Consider the following 19,519-nt stretch of genomic DNA (forward strand, 5'->3'; position numbering starts at 1 on the left):
TTGCAATTTTCAATGAAGTTTCTGACAACTGATGATTGTAAAAGAGGCTTGCAAAAGTGATGTGACAATCTTAATTTTCCCAGTCTATACACACTTAATTGTTAGTTTTGATTCTCTCTCATTTGTCCTTGGTTTCAGCGAACAAGGTGCCTTGAGGTAATAAGAAAGGTTGTATTAAGTGGCCTGCTGTAATTTAGGAATTAGGACAACTTAGGCGTTTTCAGTTTAGTTAGTTGGAGTTTTTCCTGGGCAACGAGGTTTGCATTTGGATGTTAACATGTTTTGTATTGAATTCTTAAGTATTACAGATCTTATGAATCTCAATGAAGATCAGACTCTGGTGAGGATTAATGTTGTGCTTGGCCATTTCCCATGGAGGGTACAGGATTTCAGGGATCTCGGGTTCTTTCGCTCTGTGCTGTTTGATTAATGTCAGTAACAAATGCCAGTTTAGACACTTCAACACTTGGAAAAAAGGGGGGTAATGAAGTTTAATTTGAAATGGATTAAATTTATCCTTACGATGTTAAGTTTCGAACTTAGGAATAACTACCCCACACAAATGATTTTTCATTTCTCTTTCCACATTTTCATCTGTTTGTCTTTGTTTCGGTCCCATTTTCCAGGAGGTCCAGAACTGTGACATGCTTGAGAGTCATTATTTAGGCCCCTGATTTTAGTAAACTTCACCTAGGTGGTCCCCGGTTGACGGTCTTTTAAGTTTTAACCCCTTTCTCACCCTTTTTGATACTTTTGTGGTATTGACTATTTTATCAGGTAGCTCTTCTTACCTGCATAATTAATAAATGAAAATTGCAGGCAACGTGCAAGGTGATTTTTTTACATGTGCTTTCAAACTGTTTACCTTAATTTGCACACAGGGAATAAACAGGATAAGATGCAACAGGTGCCAATTCAACACTATGATTTATGTAACACTGACGGGTAAATCAAATAATTTTGGTAGCAGAGGGACGTTGGTTTGTGGTGGGTAGGGTTGCCAAAACTGAGAGTGTGAGAGGTCAGCTCCGGTAGTGTGGGGATGGGAGCTGGACGTGTGGGCGGTGGTGACTTGAGGGAGGCTGTATTAGCTTGAGGGCAGCTCAAGAGCACTTCTCAGCACAGACTTTGGATAGGCTCCGGCTTAAAGGCCTTTTGGAGGCTTGGTTTGAATTCAGCATCAGACACACAGCGCACAGCTGTTAACGGCAACCCCTCGGCTGACTAGCGACTGGGTTTAACTCCAAACTTGCTTGCGCCTTCATTTTAGTTTTAGTTGCCATCACCCTTGTCAGTCGTTTTTGTAAAAGCGCTGCTTTTCAATTATTTTTTGCACACCTTTTTTTTTACTTGATTTATTGGATATTTGTTACTTTTCCTTCTTGTTTGCTTTATGCTTAAATTTACCAAAAGGTTCAATAATTCCTTGTTTAGTGGAAATATGCTATATCCGATTAGAATTTGTGTAATTGCCAAGATTTCTGGTTGTTTTTTGGTTGACCCGTTGATTAGCCAGCAGAGCCTTTTGGTGACGGTAAATGTCCTGAAACGTCATTACAATATATTGGAGTAGAAGTTAAATTTACAGATTTTTCATATAAAAGCCAGGGGGGGGGGTTACACAATATTAGGTCCTGGGTCATTGTTACTGAGACTTAGTGGTTCAGGATTCGTCTTTAGCGTATTTTGTCATTTTGTTCACTGAGTGTCTCTGTTTGCATGACGAACATACTGCTCGCTTCAGAATTTAAAGCCTCGGTCCGGTACAATGCATACTACGAGTTCATGACGTGGCATTCTCATATCATTTTCCCCATATAAACAAAGACCCGTTTTTATACTTGATTTTTTTCGGATTTAATCAGATTTGAATTCTGACTGGACTTGTCACTGCCGTATAGAAAGTACATAATATTGTATAATTCTGTTTCTTTTTCAGATTGCTGTGTCTATGAAAGGGATTATAAAAATATATTTCTACTGATTTACGTTCATCTCTTCCTCCTGGATCGTTAAATCTGGAATTTCGTAAGATATCTGTAATCCAATGAGGTTTTCAGGGGTTTGTTGTTCTCTTTCCATAAGCGCTGCCGCTTTTTCGATAAATCCACGGAATATCATCGTCATTCTTCATTTTCTGAGTGGCATTTTCTAAGAAATTTGCAAGGAACCACTCATTCTTTCATCCTAAAAAATAAATGAGTCTTCTGTTTATTTAGTTTAATTAAATTGTTTTAAATTGTCATGTACACAGCTATTTTATTTTTGCAGTTACTCATAACTTTTACTGGTATAGAAACATATCGTAAAACTATTTCACCTTTTGTGATGAACTCTATGTCGGGCTCGTCATTTGGGCTGTTTCCATGTTGCTCAACTTTACTCATGCTGCCGTACATGGCGATTGACCTTTCCCAGATGGAAGGATTTCTTTCAAATTGGCTTTATCGAGCTTTTTCCAGCCCGTTTTAAACACCGACTTTCCCTCTTGTCGGTGTGTGCACTACATTTTTCGCCTGTTGTACAAGATTCTATTACGTTTATTGTATATTGTTGGAATCCTACATCTTAGTATAGTATTGGTATGTAAAAATGCCATGTGTCAGCCTTTTGAAAGAATGCGCGTCCCGAACTGCCTACTCGCAGAGCTTAGTCTGTAAAGCAACTTGTAATCAGACATTTTTTTAAAATGGCTTCAGAGACTAGTCTATGTAGTGCAAGCATAGAGGGTGAAATCCACAGAATCGACTCACCGGACTTTGTTGGTTGTACTCAGTGTCAGAGGCTTTATACTGTCGGCTCATTGTTTTAGTTCTGATACAGCTTATAAAAATCATGCAGTACTTGCCCGCACAATGGCAGACGTCAAAAGGTAGCACTACTGGTGAACAACGGGCCATTAGGCGAAGAGCAATTTTCCTTCAGGAATTAGATTGGGGCAAAGCGATGTAATCATTGCATTTCAATTCCCAGTGTTCTTGTTCCTTGGAGTGGTTCCCGTGACCCCCAAGTGGGTTTGAAGTGCCAAAGAATACACTTTATTGTTAGGGTTTTTAGATACCAGGTGTTCTCAAGAAATAAATGCAATTAGCTCTTTCACAATTATTCTGCTTATTTAACCTGATGTGCATGGAATCCAACAATCGAACATGTTACATCAGTACTGACCGGTTAATGAATCAAATACTATAGTATAATCCAAAAGATTTCTGAATGAAAGTTCGTTAATTTGGGAATGAATAATCATTACCATCGGACTTTATTTCAAAGAACGATCACATAACTTTGCCAGTGGCTTTGTTGGCAGGAAGTTGACAGGATAATAATTGAATGGTATGGAAATTACTAAGTAATACTTTTCAGGATTACTTATGGTTTTTTGGTTGTCCTTCTTTGGTATTCTCTCACAGGGACAGTTTCATGATTTCTTTCCATAGCAGATAATGATCTTTCTGTCAGGTTAGAAGTAAAGTTCTTTCGCAGAACATAGTAACCATGTATCCGAGTAGCGTTAATGCATAAATGAGAGTTTGTTTTTTAGGGGCACTTCTTCTGCAGTCAGTGGTTAGGTGCTTAAATGTGTTTAATCAGGAGTTATTAAGTTATCTATTAGTATAGGAGCCTAATTGCCGGTACTATTTGGATATGCGTTAACATAAACTTATTGCATTCGTAACATGTATGCTGTTGCTATCTAGGTGTTACTTTTAATGAGTCTTGGCAATCCCGTCCCGTATTTTTTCTGGGGCCAAGATATAGCAACTTACAGTAAAAAAGTAATCTAAATGTTTAACTAGGATGGTCACCAATCAAGGTTTCTTCCGCTGATCGGATCCCAGTATTGTATATTGATCCAATTCGTCTGGTCTTTCTTTAGATAACGGGGCATTACATTGCACAGTACATTAAATTTACCCAATTTTTTTTTAAGTTATAAGTCTGGTTCCAATGCTTTGACAATTGAATAGCTCTGATTGTGCTATTTAATGACTGTTTCTTTTGTTTTTGTTTTTTAGGGTAATAAAGATACAGGAATGACCTCAAAGCGCCCTCTGAATCTTTTCGGTCTTGTTGGCTGTCTGGAGAAGAATTTTTCTCTCCGTTGTCTAAGTTACGCTGAATGAAGTATCTGGTGTTCTGGTGAGCAAGGTTTACTTCCAATGTCGGCTACATCTTTTGTGCAAAGGATTAATTAATTAATTATTTTTTGTTTGGCTGTCTTGTAGAGCTCAGCAGGAGGTGGAGAGGCAGACACTGGGAGAGTGGTGCACCTATGCGGATTGGAAAGCTAGAAACCAGCTGAACTGCCTGTGACAGCTGACATTAAAGCATAACTGATTCAGAATCTGGTCAGGCTAAAGGGTTCATCATAGCCGGAACTATAGTCAGTTAAACACTTGCCTTTATCGGTGCCAATGTTGTTGATCTTTTGAGGGACGAATTGGGGCAGTCCAAGTAAATTACCTGTATTTGATTCCGCGGTGTCAGTTTCCGGTCGGTCGTTTACTAGTTGGTGATTCGTTGGCTCAACTTTCGCTTAGGCTTAGGGTTGGATGGTTTTTTTTTTTTATGTAAATATGAAAGCACAAAGAAAAGGTTTATTGCATGTTCCTCTCCTGTTACCATGACATGGGGTCTCAAAAGTTGTTTAGGTCAGAATTCAAGTACTCACTACTTGAATAATACTCAGAATGAACTATCTAATGGTATTATACACGATACGTGTGGTGCACCTTTATCACTTGTGGCAGCTCTCGGGATGGGCCTAACCTGAGGGTGAACATGAATATCTACGGATTATTGGAAACCTATCACACACTATTAGAAATTCTGTGTTCGTATTTCTCGTACACGTGTAAATGCGAGTCTAGAAAGGGGATAAGTAGGGCTGCCCGACTACAGATTGTGCCCTAGTCAACTAGAACGTTGTCTAGTGCAAGAAACAGAGACGACTGTAGGCGGTGCATGTTCCTATGATGTTCATTAACAATTGGCTGCTCTCCTGCATCTCATTTCCTCTCGTGTCCAGGCCTGAGCCTCAGCCGGATGTTTCATCCCCCAGGAGGTATCGTGTCCTGCTCCCTCCCTGGTCCATAGGACCACCCTTAACGGTAGCTTACAGCTTGGTCCGTTTATGCTCCTGTTTACAGGCTCACGATGACAGTAACTGGAAAGTGGCCAGGTCTGTAGAACATTTTTCGTGGAATTGAAAATCATATCTGTAGGATTGTAATAAATGCTTTAGATGATAACATAACTGCTGGAAATTATCTCAACTTACTGAGCAGAAGGAATCAACGTGTCTGGACCGTTGGTTGGGTTTTGTGTTTCTGTTGATAAAATAAATTTAGTTGTAAATCCTGATAACGGCAGTATAGAATATTACTTAAATTCTAATAAATGCTATTGTGTTCACATGCTATATAATTGCTTTTTTTGCGGTGGTTATGCAAACTTTTTAACACCTGGTAGCAGTGCGTATTCTCATAAGTTGAGATTTTCAACGTAAATTACAATAATGTTTGGTGGTAACATTTCTTTGACATGGAAGAATTTCATTAAAACTTGAGTTGCTTCGGTTGAACTATTGCCTCTTGGTCCTTTTTGGAATCAGGGTTAGCGATGTCTTGATTATTGAGTAAATAAAGACTCTCCTCGTTAATCCTTCATCTGTAATTTAAAAATATTCAGCTGACTCTTGGTAATACCAACAATGAGTAATCAGGATCTTATTCAGTAGAGGTGGCAAATAGGTGTGGGTTTACCCTGTTCTGACATTTTTAAGGAGATTACGCTCAAGGCTGACAGGTTGTTGTATGAAGCTGCGCATGTGTTGTTCCTTGTGCGTAATTGTTAACAATGTATTTATTTTCAGTCTTTTTATGTGCTTCTTATACGGCAATACACGTCTGAATCTAATTCAACCAACAGGATCGCAGTTCTTACGGTAATGGTTGTCTTTACATTGTGTGAGAAACGTAAACGGGTCTGTTCCAGGAAATTTACTGAAACTGTGAATCAAACAGGACAACAATTGCGCCCAATCATCACCCAATCTTTTAGACCACTCTGTTCTTAACGCTATTGTCAATGTGATTATTGTTCAGTTTATTTCTTTTTTTTTTTCCTGCCAGCACGCAAGTTGGCAGCTTTGTATTATAGTCTGTAGTAGCATCGGTTCCATATTGACAGTTCTCTTAGTGACATATTTTGTGCAACAAAGAAGCTACCGGTGGAATACTTTACCTTTTCAAATCTTTTCATCCACTCACTGATCCCATTCAGTTGGAATTGTGTTCACGCCCTAAACAAAATCTCATGACCGACTGCAACCGGCTATTAAAACATTCACTTCATTTGACAGTTACAACCAACCCAACCCCACCCCCCCTTTGTACTTTAAAGAGTGTGTTTGTGAAATCAAAGGTGTGCATAATGGCTTCAGTTAATGTTCCTATTGTTGTAAAAGATCTGGTTCCTCCTCCTCTATGTAGTTCTGCAATACACTGGGCAGATCGTGGGGCTGGGATGCTGCTTTAACTGCTGGGACGCGAGCTCCAATTAAGAAAAAAAGATAATTCTCCTCTCTAAACACACTCCCCCAAAGCATGATATAGCGCCCACTCCTCTTATCGATTTCTTTCCGCCTCACCCACGCTCAATACCAAGAGAAAAAGTGAACTTGCTGGAAAGTTAACATGAGTTTTTCCGTACACCATGATTAATGTGTTCATTCTGTGTTTGACGTTTAACAGCTTTTTGTTCCCTTGCTGCTATTCTAGAAATGTTTTCTTGATGTTATTGCCTTAGGATGTTCATTGAGCCAGACCGCACAATTCTAGACTTTTCACCCTACTAAGATGGATTATCCTTATAAGCAATTTAAGGTTCATAACAGGAAAAGTCTAAATGGCCTTGCAAAATGAACTCAGTGTCTCAGTCCAATTGGATAATCAGTGGAAATACAGATGCTTGATGTGGTTTGAAGTGTACTTATTTTGTCTTGTTCATCGTTATCTGCAAAACATGATCTCTGCTTGGTGCTTGATTCACTTGATCTCTTTTTTCTGTTCAGCCTATATTGTCCTGCACTTCTCGGCTCTGTTCTCTGCCCACAAGACATGTTCAGCACAGATAATTTAAAAAGTCGCTCAGGGTGTGTGTTTTCACTTACAACATACCACAACGCTTGGAACATGGCACACCTAGCAGCTGTTTAAAAGGGCAATGGTGGAATTACAGTATTGAGATCGCTTTGCGTTACGTATAAGCATCGAATCCCCACAATGTACAAAATACTCTAACAATTTAAAGCTGCATTCAAAATCCCACTTAGACAAAATTAGAAAACAATTATCTGCAAAATGTTATTAACGTATCAAAATGGAATAAAAAGTAAAATATTCCTCTCTGAAATATGATGGAATTGAAACATAAAGGGGAAATAGTAACCTCAATGTACCTTAAGCACTGTAGTTGAGTAAATGTACTTAGTTACTTTCCACCACTGTTAAAAGGCTGGGACGGCAGGGGAGGTGTTCTTGTCATTGCTGCTGCACTGACACTTACTGGTTGTTTTGGGTGTTTGCACTGTGGGGTTGACAACACAACCCTCCCACTCTTTACAAAAAATAAAAACATTATGCATGTGCAAAGGTTTAGGTATAACTGCATCTGATACTTATGTTAAGCTTGTGTTTTAATATTCATAATTACTATAACCATTTGTACTGTATCAATCAGCATTACTAATAAAATAAAAGCAAATAATCAGTTGTTTCTTGTGCATATATGTTGGCACACATAATACACACACACACACACACACACACACACACACACACACACACACTGACGGCAAAGCCCATCACAAACAGAGACTAATATTCATACACCAATGCACAGCATCAGGAGCAATCTGGAGTTCAGTGTCTTGCTCAAGGACACTTAGACATGCAGTGAGAGGAGCTGGGGATCAAACCTCCAATCTTCCGATTAGTGGACGACCCGCTCTTTCTCTGAGCCACAGCCTAATTAACGACCCTAGTATATACACTGTATGCTGAGTTATTGAAAACCTGATTTTGTGTGCCCCACCACACTACTTTTCTCTTGCCCAGGGGCCTGGATCCTAACAGGGGGCCTGAGGGAGGGTGTGTCCCGCTGTGTGGGCGAGGCGGTGAGGGACCATGGGGCCGCGGCTCCAGCTCTCTCCCAGAAGAAAGTGATTGCTGTGGGACTGGCACCATGGGGCCTGGTGCACAACAGGCAGCAGCTTGTCCAGGCCCAGGTACTCATTATACAGTAGGCTTGTTATAGTCAACTATACAGCCTTGACCCTTTGCTTGTCAGAAGGCTCCCTCTGGTTGGCATCCTGATACTAGATAACACAAATAGATAATTGCAAAACAAGTTGTTTTTCCTCAATTTGTCAAATAGGTCAATACATTTTACACTACAATTTTCCTTCATTCATGCATATACAACTGCTTGCTTACTTACTATCAATAACCAGTAATTAGGAGGTTGTTGAGGGAAAACCCTTGGCCTAGTAGTTGTAGAATATGCTCATGAAAAATAAGGCATTTGTATGGACTTTATAATGACTAATAAAGAGCCAATATGCTGCTAATATAAACAACTAGTTAATAGTGAGTATGTGTACATTAAAGCTGCGATTTATCAAAATATTTTTATAAAAAACATTTGTCATATTTGCTGAAACGATCACTATATCCTGACAGTAATGCATGAGACAGATAATCTGTGAAAAAATCAGGTTCTTCTTCTTCCTCCTAGTGCTTCTAATGGCATTTGTAAGAATGCACCGGGCCTGAACAAAAACAACCAATCAGAGCTGAGAAGACAGTTGATTGTTAAGTCTCATTCGCAGGTCGTCGAATACCAATGCTGGAAATGAGACTCAACAATCAACTATCTTCAAGCCAACAACCAGAAGGATGTTTCAGAGATTATCTGTCTTATGTACTACTGTCCATATATAAAGTTTCAACAAATATGACAGAAAGTTGTTTTTATAAAAGTTACCTAATACAGCTTTAACATAAAGAGTAACCGAAACTTTAAAATACTTGAAAGCGTTAGTAGACATTTTCACTTGTTCAAGAAAATAAAGCTTCAGTGACTCCACCAGCCAACCAACTTGAACATTTTTGCAGTGGCAATATGTCAGTGAGAGCACAGAGAGAACATAGTGAACAGAAGAGGAGAGTATGGAGCATCATGTCTGTGCGCCATCACTGCAACACCCTGTCTTCTTCCAAGAGAGTACTTCAAAAAACCCAGTAAAAATACAAAAGGTTCCGAGTATTGTACATTAGTAGTAGTAGTGTTAATGAGATGTAGAACTGTGGTTCCCAACCTTTTTCCTTTTCATCATTGAATAAACTGACTCAGTAACATATTTTATGGATATTTTGTTATATATATACAGTAACAGTAACAGTACAGAAGAACTGATATGTTCAACTGTGCAATAAACCAAAATAGTGAACACTGTAACTGCAGGAAGTTTGTGTAAAATGAGAGATTTGGATGAATTTTGAGCAGATTATTTCCCATATTGCAGTTTTCCTGAATTCTTTGGAATTTTATACAATTCTCTGTCTTCTCTGTCCATCTGTATTGTGTTTTTCTAACAATCATACATACTTAATAGATTTCTTTTTTGATAAATTCAATGTATTCTTCTCCCTGACCCCTTAAAATCAAGAAGAGTTTGTGACGCCCCTTGAAGCCTTAGTGACCCCTATGGGAGGTCTAAACCCCCAGGTTGGGAACCACTGGTGTAGACTATGAGTTGTTGTAAATGAAAACAAAGCATGGTGATGATTGCTGGTGTTACACTGTGCTTGCTTTGTGTAAATGGATAATACTGTTGACCAGATGCTCTTAGATGAGCTCAGATCAGCAGAGGAGTAGCAGAGTAGATTCCACCCCTCCCTCACTCACATTCTCTCTGGTGTTGTCTGTTTCAAGGGAAGTTTCCCTGCTCGTTACTATGTCCAGAACACATCACGCGACTCCTGCTGCCTGGACAACAACTGCCAGGCTTTCCTCTTGGTGGATGATGGAAGTGTTGGCCGCCGGGGGGGAGAGACAAGCTTTCGTCTTAATCTAGAGGACTACATTTCCCACCAGCGTACTGGCATTTGGGGTGAGACAAAGACATACAGGCCAATTGACCCTTCCTAAGTCCCGTCCCACCACCTCACCTACCTCTATGTGCTAGGCTCCTCTATGTTGACAAAACCAAATTTTTAAGATGGTTAAAATATTAAAGAGACATACTGTGAAACTTAAATTAAAAGCAAGGCCCCAATTACAGGCAGGGCTGCTTTACTAGCCTGATGTGGCTGCATGTTCTGATAAATAAGGCCCACCAGGTCACCTGCTTGAGGGAGTTCTAAGCAGCTTAGATCACTACAGAAATAGAAACTTTTTATCAATATGGACATGCTGTACAGCGTTATATCAGTTAGATTCTCCACAATTCAGTCCTTAATTTCATTTTATAGAAATCATTGAGCATCCAAGTATCGAATAAATGATTGGTAATTGATATGTTATTCGACAGCATAATGTTTATATTAATACTGTTTAAATAAACAATTTGACAGTATTCCCTATCTTCTTCTGTGCAAAAGGAATTAAAGACCTGTCCCATATAGAGGCCTGTGCTAAATAAAGACAGGTTGAGTTCAGTGACTGAAGCAAATAAAAGCCTGGGCTATTAACTTATTTTGCTCTCTACATGAATCATTAGCTAGCCAGTTAGGTGGCTAGTTAGCTAGCATTTTGCTACATAGTAAAACACTAGCCAACTAGCTAGCTAAACTGCATTAATAGTTAGGTTGTCTTTTCAATACTATTTATTAGACAGTAGAATGCTCCATATATTACTCGGTTACAGCAATGCATTTAAAAGTTATGGTTTGGCTTTCAGATAATTTATATTCCACTGACATGTTCCACTGAGTGCACTTTATACTTAAAGATATATCTAAATCTATGTCATACATTGCAGCTCTCAATCAAAATCCAAGCTTCAAATTACTTCTCAAATAAATTGTTAGATATACTGGATGTGAGCAGCTGTGTGATGATAGAGCAGGGTGCTCCTGTTTCCAGCATTCCCTGGATAGATAAAGGCCAAAATAAAGGGATCCGGAATGCTGGGAGGTTTTATGGAAGCTGAAAGGTTTCAAATACCTACTATCACTTCAACTCATGATTACAATTATAGTGCACTTTTGGAGAGGTTGTGGGATATCAAGAGAAGGCACTTACTTTTTTTTCAATGTACAATGTTTCTGTAGTGAAACTGTCTTTTTTCTTCTGACTCCTTATTCTGGGCCAACAACAGGTAGTGGCAGTATTGAAATCCCAGTTCTATGCATGCTCATCTCAGGAGATGCCAGTATGCTGGAGGTAAGAAAACTGTCAAATACATTCTCACTCTACACACTCACACTATAATAGAGTTTTGGATTTTACTAGAATATGCCACAGGTAGTACAGATAAATAATTTGTTCTTCGGTCTAGGGAGTTTGATTACCAGCTAGGTAACAGGCCACAAGATAGGCTCAAAGGATGCAGGCCATACCTGTCCCACAGCAGCTGCTACACTGGACTGGGTTTTGTTGTACAAACTTGTGTTGTATAATGATAAATACATTTCCTTAATCCTTGGTCACCTGAAAATAAGAAACATGTTCAAAAGCCATGTTTATACTGCAGCCTAGAACGGACAAACCAAACACTGGGTCTTTATGTTTAGTAGTAGTTACAATTAATTATAAAATGTATACTTTCTTCTTGACCATGGATTTTTCCTCCCAGCATCACAAATGTTTTTCCAATACCTGTACAGTATGTTTGTGATTATAAAGGCAGGTGTGTTAGTTTGTTTCAACCTTGCTGCTCCCTGTACACTGCACTGATTAATAAAGCAGTGGCATATGATTTTTGTACTTTTAAGATCAATTACCCTAGGGGTCTCAAATTGACTTCGGGCCGCTATTGATATTGTCATCACATAGAGGGTCACTTCAACATTCAAGTACTACCAGAAAGCACAATATTCTGAAAATATTTCCATTACTAACATCATACTTGCAAACAGTTTGAGACCCCTGACTTACCCAGCTAAGTATCTGACTGTGTGACAGTTGTGTGTTTTGTTAGCCATGTGGATACGTTTCAGTTTACAGCTCTTATAAAAGAGAGATGTCCATCTCACTGAGACTTCTTGTGTACCTTCCCTGGCTCAGAGATTAGATGCCTCCCTGAGGAAAGCTACACCCTGGCTGGTTCTCGCTGGTTCTGGTCCAGCTGCAGACCTTATCAGTGAGCTGCTGGGCAATCTCTCCTCTGCTTCCCTCAGTCCCACCTCTCCTCCAGCAGAGGGCGAGGCTGCTGAGGGTCTTAGCCCAGAGCTCCGTGACAGGGTCCGTGAAAAGGTCCAGAAATACTTCCCAGCTGAGGCAGAGCTGGAGAGACTGGTGGATAGAGTGAGTCAGACAGAACATGTGTTGTGTGTTTCTTTGCATGTACAGTAGCAAAGTAAATGGCATTGCAGTCTATACACAACTATAGGCAGGTACAGGAAACAATAACCTACAAAATATTTATTTAGGATTTTTCTCCCCATTTCCTCCCAAGGGTTATAAGCTCAGTTTCCTTCATGTTGCAGTTCTTTTCACAGCTAACTATACCAAGGGCACAGATGTCATTGTAGCTTAGGGGGACCACATCAGTGTGTAAACTACTTACAGTATAACCCTTACGTACAGTTAAAATGACTTAATAAGCAGCTCAAAATAACAAACCACATGTATATTGATAATAATGAATAATTAAGTCTAATAATTAATCCTTTTACAGACACAGATCCCAGTATTATAAGGTTTTATTGGAGCAAATCATCTATGACTGAATGAATACTTGGGGAAACTTTGCAGATTTGGTTGCTTTCACATTACTGATGGACTCTTTCTATGAGTATGTATAAAATATAAACAGTGTGTGTAAAAGTTGAAACATAACCATACAGTAGTAAAGAGTGAGTTCTACAGCATATTATCTTAATTTACATGTATCACAGAGGTTTTGTGAGGCGAGTTAGAATCTGACATTCAGGTATACAGGTTCCTGGGCTGAGTGAGCAGTTTGGTTCAAACCACTGAACAGGGTATGTGGAGGGTACTTAAGTGTTTTGTTTATGTGTGAATTATTTCAAAATTGGAGTCAGCTTGGATTATTTATATATTTTCAATTACATAATTTATTCCTTACCTCTGTGTGTCCAGGCTCTGAGTATTTATCAGAACAGAGAGCTCATCACCATTTTCCATGGGGAACAGGAGGGTTCTGATGATTTTGATACAGTTCTTCTCAAAGCTCTCGTAAGGGGTAAGTAGGTAAATACGTTTATTTATATAGCACCTTTAAAGAGCAGAATGTCACAAAGTGCTTCACAAAAGAAAAATCAGGCAGCCAGACAAAGCAATACAGACTTAAGTAACAAAAAGACATATATAAAATATTTTTTTAAAAATATACAGAAATTATAGAATAAAAGAAAGAACATTTAAAATATCTAAACAAATCTTCCAGGAACCATGACTTACTGGTTGATTCCTGGAGCAAGGAACAACTGACAAACTTTGATTAGAGGACCTTAGAGACATATTGGTGACAAGGGGTTGCAGTAGACTGCTAATGTAGACTGCTCAGCTCAGTAGGAAGAGCAGCTGTGTCGTAATCAGAAGGTTGCTGGATCAATCACTAGCTCCTCCCAGAGAGCACAGTAAATTGAGTTAGTGGCTCAGTAATTTAGTAGATGGCTCAGTAATGGACTAACTGGCTAAGTGGTTGATTGAATGGTTCCATAATTGAGGAGGTGGCTTGCTGGACCAACCCCTGGCTCCACCCAGAGAGCGCAGTAATTTGATTAAATGTCTAAGTAAATGGCTGAATAAATGCTTCAATTATTGAGTGAATAGCTAAGTAATTGGTAGATAGGTAATTCAGTTGCTCAGTAATTTGCCAAGTAATTGAGTACATAGCTAAAAGGAAACTGATCAGTAATTAAGAAAATTATTTAACTATTTACAGATTGCTCAAAATAACAAAAAAATAGGAGGAGGAACAAAAAAAAACACATTTGGACAAAATTGAGGCCAAATGGGCATAGCTTATATGTGTATATCCATCTGGACCCACAGAGTCCAGAGAAACAAAGAATTTAGTTTTTTATTTAAAGTGTGTTTGTGTTTGTGTGTGTGTGTGTGTTCAGCCAGTAAACGTGTGTCCAGTGAAGCCAGTGAGTACACTGAAGAACTGAAACTGGCTGTTGCCTGGAACCGAGTGGACATCGCCAAAACTGAGCTCTTCAATGGAGACATACAGTGGAAGGTCAGAATCAAAGTGAATGACAAATGTGATAAATCATTCTTCTGTCAAACTATCCTCTATATAACTGGGTTCAACAAAGATTTGGGATATCACAGTGTACCAGGAGCAAGCTCAACGTCTAAAGCCTCATTAGTCTTTGGAGGCTACAGTGTTCATTACGCCCCACAATACAAAAATGGACAGAACAACCACCATATTTCAGTCGGATACAACGTTAGTTAAGTCAACAGTACCAAAGCCTGAGCACATTAGGAGGTTGGGTGCATGTATGGAGCTCCAGCAGCAGACACTGTTGAACATATCAGCAGAGTAGTAGTGAGAAGCGTCAGTTTATAATGGCCATGCTGTACACGCTGTGTAAAAATATGATTGGATGTTACTAGTCAGATGGCAGCCAAACAGCTGATGAATGAGCCAGTACCCTGCCTGAACTAATGTGATCTTTCACTGATGTCTTTGCTAGTCATAGAGCCTTACCAGTAATAAGTTAACGATATGGGGCTATGCTACTGATGAGGTGATTGTATTTTCAGTATGAGGACCTCGAAGACTCCATGACAGACGCACTAATCAACGACAAGCCCCAGTTTGTGCGTCTCTTCTGCGAGACTGGTCTAAATATCCTGGACTACCTGACATACCGCCGCTTGGAAAGCTTGTACCAGTCACTGTCCGACAGCTCGCTGGCCTACGTTCTGCTCCAGAGGCGACTGAGCGAGAGGCAGGGCCTGGCTGGATCCCTTTACAATGTGGATGGAGATGTGACAGTACCTCTGAAGAGTCCCCAGAGTCCACTAACTGGACCTGCCTCAACAATGGAGCTCAGCATGTATGAGGTGAGGAAGAGGAGGGGAGGGAAGGATGGGCAATGGGGTAGGAAGAAAGAATCTTTAATATAGGTTACTACCAAGCTATTAATGGTGTACAGTTTGTGTGCTTGTATTGATTTTAATTACTGTGTATTTTTTTTACATGTTAACAATGAATCCTCCATGCACACTAATGTTAGTTACAGAGTTCTAGAAGGTTCTGTACTTGGACCAATTCTAATAACTTTATAAATGCTTACTTTAGGCAACATTATTAGGAATCACTCCATATAACTTTAATTGTTTTGCAGATGATACCCAATTATACAGTATCTATTGATCAAGCCATTGAAATGAATCAATTCGCTAAATTACAAGCATGCCTTAAGGACATAAAAAACTGGATGACCTGGGATGTGGGCTCAGAGGTAGAGCGGGTCGCCCACTAATGGGAAGGTTGTTGGTTCGGCCAATATGCTTCCGATGCTGTGTCATTGGTGTGGGAATGTGTATGAATGAGTTAGTTTCTGTTCGATGGGTGTTTGCCATCACTGAGTGAATGTGTGTCAAAGGGTGAATGTGGCATGTAGTGTAAAAAGCGCTTTAGGGATTGGAAGACTAGAAAGGTGCTATACACGTACAGGTCCATTTACCATTTACCAATTTTCTGATGTTAAACTCAGACACAACTGAAGTGCTTGTACTTGGCAACAAACACCAACAACTTGCTTTGTGCTGCCTTATTTGAACAAACCTTCCACCTGTTTGCTCCTCTCCTCCTGCACAATGCATCAAATTACATATGTTTTGGTAGAATTTTGATGTTTTGTTTGATGGTGGTATTCAGTTGAGTTTAGATCTGGTGACTGTGAAGGCCATAGTATATTTAGTCATATTTATCACCCATCTGTATCTGCAGGTCTGAAATATGCAGTTGCATTATCTTCTGGACTAATGATCTTTTTAGAAATAAAGTCGCTAGCAACAAAGTCAGGCTGAGAACTATTTGCACCTGTCTTACTTTCACTTCATTTTCCTCAGTCCTCTGATTATGATAAACAGGGATATACATATACATGGGATTTAACTATTTTGAGATACAGAAACTGTAATTGCTTTTGGTTGGTCTGCTTCATATTTAGTATCCTTGCTCCGTATGCAGTAGTTGTGAAGTGTGTGGTGTTGCTATAGGTATCCCGCCTGCTGTGGGACCTGTTGGGTGATGTCTGTCAGCCTTTCTACTATGGACCTCTGGGCCTGGACCACAGGATCAGCACCAGGAGGGCTCTTAAGGTCAGTGAGCATATTCGATATGAAACATCAAAGTCTTTTTACACATCCTTGGGGAGTACTGCTGCATATGTGAGAACAGTTGTATGAAGCATTTTGAGGCTTTTGTAGTTTAAAAATAAAAACAATCTGGGGGTGCGGAGTAGGAAAGAAATGAGAAGTGAGCATGCCTACAACCTTCTCCTCATATCTGCGTGGGGCTAGAGGCTCCTGGCTACATTAAACACTACTAGCATAGCATACATTACACACCCAATGAGTATGATGTAGCACCAGGTTTTGATGGAAAATAATCAGGGCTGTCCTCAACCAAAGATGTTCTTAGTTGATCACTAGTTGTTAGTCGCACATTTATGATATTTATTTAAATATATATATTCTTGGGGCATAGTTCTGGGGATGAGAAAAAATGTTGTAAGTAACATAGTTAACTAGACATGGGACGATATGAAAAAAACAACAATGAAAATATTTTTAAAACTATTAATATAGCACTCAAATCACTAGACAGAGAACACATATGTATTGCATCACAGAAAGGAACCGCATCTCCCTGTTCTGTATTTTGGAATCTATACTATTTCCATACATACAGTTTAATTGTTTTGGGCACAACGGGCAAGCCGATCCTTCGCCCATGGTGACAGGGTTTGGATTTTGGAATGACTAGCAAGATGTGGGCTCCCCCTTGGTCCATTGTTCAAAATAAATTAGGAAATCAATAAATGACTGTATGCTGGAGAGCTAGACAGCTTTTTCAAGTCAAGCTATGTGAGGATACTCTTTTACTGTGTGTTACCTTCAGCAAGTCAATAAGATGCTGCTGGGGGAGTGTATGTACCGGGACCAGCGCTGTCTCTCACCCTGGGCCGCCCTCTTCATCTGGGCTGTCCTGCAGAACCGCAGTGAAATGGCTGTTTACTTCTGGGAGATGGTGAGAGTCACCTGTAGAAATTATTTATTTTTTGTTTTGTAAATTGACTTTGTTCAGGGCGGCAGTAGCTCAATGTGTAGGAACTTGGGTTGGGAACCGGAGGGTTGCTGGTTCAAGTTCCACAGACCACAGTATGGAGTGTGGACTGGTAGCTGGATAGTTGCCAGTTTTCACCTCCTGTGCTCTGTCAAGGTGCTCTTGAGCAAGGCACCTAACCCCTAACTATTACCTGGGTGCCTAGGCTGCCCACTGCTCCTAATTTACATAATAATGTATATAGGATGGGTCAAATGCAGAGGACAAGTTTCATTTCATGTATGTAAAAGTGCTGTAAATGGTGTATATATACTGTGAATATGACAATAAAAAGACTCCATGACACTGTTTGAACTTGACCAGTTTAAGGTGATGTAACAAACAGGCACCCTGTGTTTCTGTGTTTCCTTGTCAGGCAGGGGAATCAGTGCTGAGCGCTTTGGGTGGATGTAAGATTCTGAGGGAACTTTCTAAGCTCGAGAGTGAAACTGAGAACAAGCTGGCCATGAAGGAACTGGCACAGAAGTTTGAGAACTTGGCACATGGTAAGTCACCACTAGCAGCTCTGTTCTCCAGTAGCTTAGCCCAAATCTAGGGAGGTCCGGGAGCCCATGGGGAGGGTGTTTTTCCCATTCACAGTAACTATATTTCAAGCCAATTGAGATACTAAAAGCTGTCCATTTAGGAAAAGCATGATAGTTGCCCAGGTTCTTCAACTGTCTTCATCATTCTGAAATAATAATAACCCCCGCTCCAGCTCCACCCCTGCAATTCTCTACATGTGTGGAGCTACATGCTTATCTAATCAAGCATTTTACATCAGCCATAAGCAAAGTTGAAGAAAATCTCAACCAAATCATACACATGTGGAGCAAACCAAAGGCTTTACCCTCACTGTTCTTTCATTTAATTATAAAAAATATATATCAATTATTCTTTGTCTCCCTCATTTCCTGTCATGTCGTGTCTATATTAAAATGCCCCCAAAAATATGTAAAACCTGTTAAACAAACAATTTATAATTTCTGCCGCTAGGGGGTCTCTTGCATCAAAACAATAACAAAACATGAAGAAGATTGATGACATTGGGATCATGGGTGTTGTTGTCTTCACCACCATTGATATCATTGCAGTCAGCTTTTCCCAGTTAGGATTCCTTCAGTGTTCACCTGAATAAAGCAGTTCCACCTTAAAAATCAGTGTTTCTCTGACGCTGTTCGGGAGACAAAATATGTCACCCAGTTCAAATATGGAGTTAAAAACCACCAAGATCTAAAGAGTGGACGGTAAAAATGTGGCTTCAAACTGGATAAAAAGTGAATGACAGCTTCTTGCAGACAACCACAACGCTGACGCCATGCACAAAGGGGATTATGATGCATGTGACCAGCGATTATTAACTCGTAGTAGGATAAATGACAAATTCTTTGGCTGAAATGTGCTGAAACATTTGGGATGATGAAAGTACATAACTTAATTATACCTTATCTTAAGCAATTATGAAGAACAAAAATAAAAAAATGTGTGTGTGTTCTGTGTTGTTTGTGTTTTCAGATGTATTCGGTGAGTGTTACCAGAGCAGCGAAAATCGCTCCTTCACTCTCCTCATAAGGAAGTCTCCAGTGTGGGGTGGGGCTACATGCCTGCAGATGGCCACTGCAGCTGACGCCCGGCTGTCTTTCACCACGATGGTGTTCAGTAGAGATGGCTTTCTGTTCACCGTAGAATCCTGACTGGTAAAAATGCCACACTCAAGCCAGACCTTAAATAGTGAAAATCCTCCCACCCCTCTGGTGCCTTAAATAAAGTGACTGAGAGACAAGTAATATGTAATATATATAAAAATCATGATATGGGATTTAAAACCTTTGCTTGCTTTACAAACTCAATTCTTGAATAAATTAACTGAACAAATGCCATCGTGTAACTGAATATTGATGCATGCAGACAGTGTAAGAGAGCGTTATCAAAGAGTGTAATGTTATGTTTGAGCTGTTGTGGTGACAGTGG

At 39.7% G+C, this 19,519-nt stretch overlaps 1 protein-coding gene across 1 annotated transcript in view; it reads left to right on the forward strand.

Moving 5' to 3' along the window:
* Positions 1 to 10,051: 10,051 nt before the first annotated feature.
* Positions 10,052 to 19,519, forward strand: part of LOC118322813 (transient receptor potential cation channel subfamily M member 5-like) — a gene marked incomplete in the record, with an annotated part of 19,945 nt that continues 10,477 nt past the window's right edge. The window contains 10 exon segments of the mRNA XM_035654642.1: positions 10,052 to 10,177; positions 11,387 to 11,451; positions 12,295 to 12,534; positions 13,333 to 13,435; positions 14,322 to 14,440; positions 14,974 to 15,276; positions 16,441 to 16,542; positions 17,345 to 17,473; positions 17,925 to 18,054; positions 19,064 to 19,184. Of these exon segments, the coding sequence (XP_035510535.1) occupies positions 11,419 to 11,451; positions 12,295 to 12,534; positions 13,333 to 13,435; positions 14,322 to 14,440; positions 14,974 to 15,276; positions 16,441 to 16,542; positions 17,345 to 17,473; positions 17,925 to 18,054; positions 19,064 to 19,184 (1,280 nt within the window).

The sequence above is a fragment of the Morone saxatilis genome, unplaced genomic scaffold (genome assembly GCF_004916995.1).
Source record: "Morone saxatilis isolate NCDOM2014 unplaced genomic scaffold, NCSU_SB_2.0 Contig14, whole genome shotgun sequence".
Classification (NCBI taxonomy): Eukaryota; Metazoa; Chordata; class Actinopteri; family Moronidae; genus Morone; species Morone saxatilis.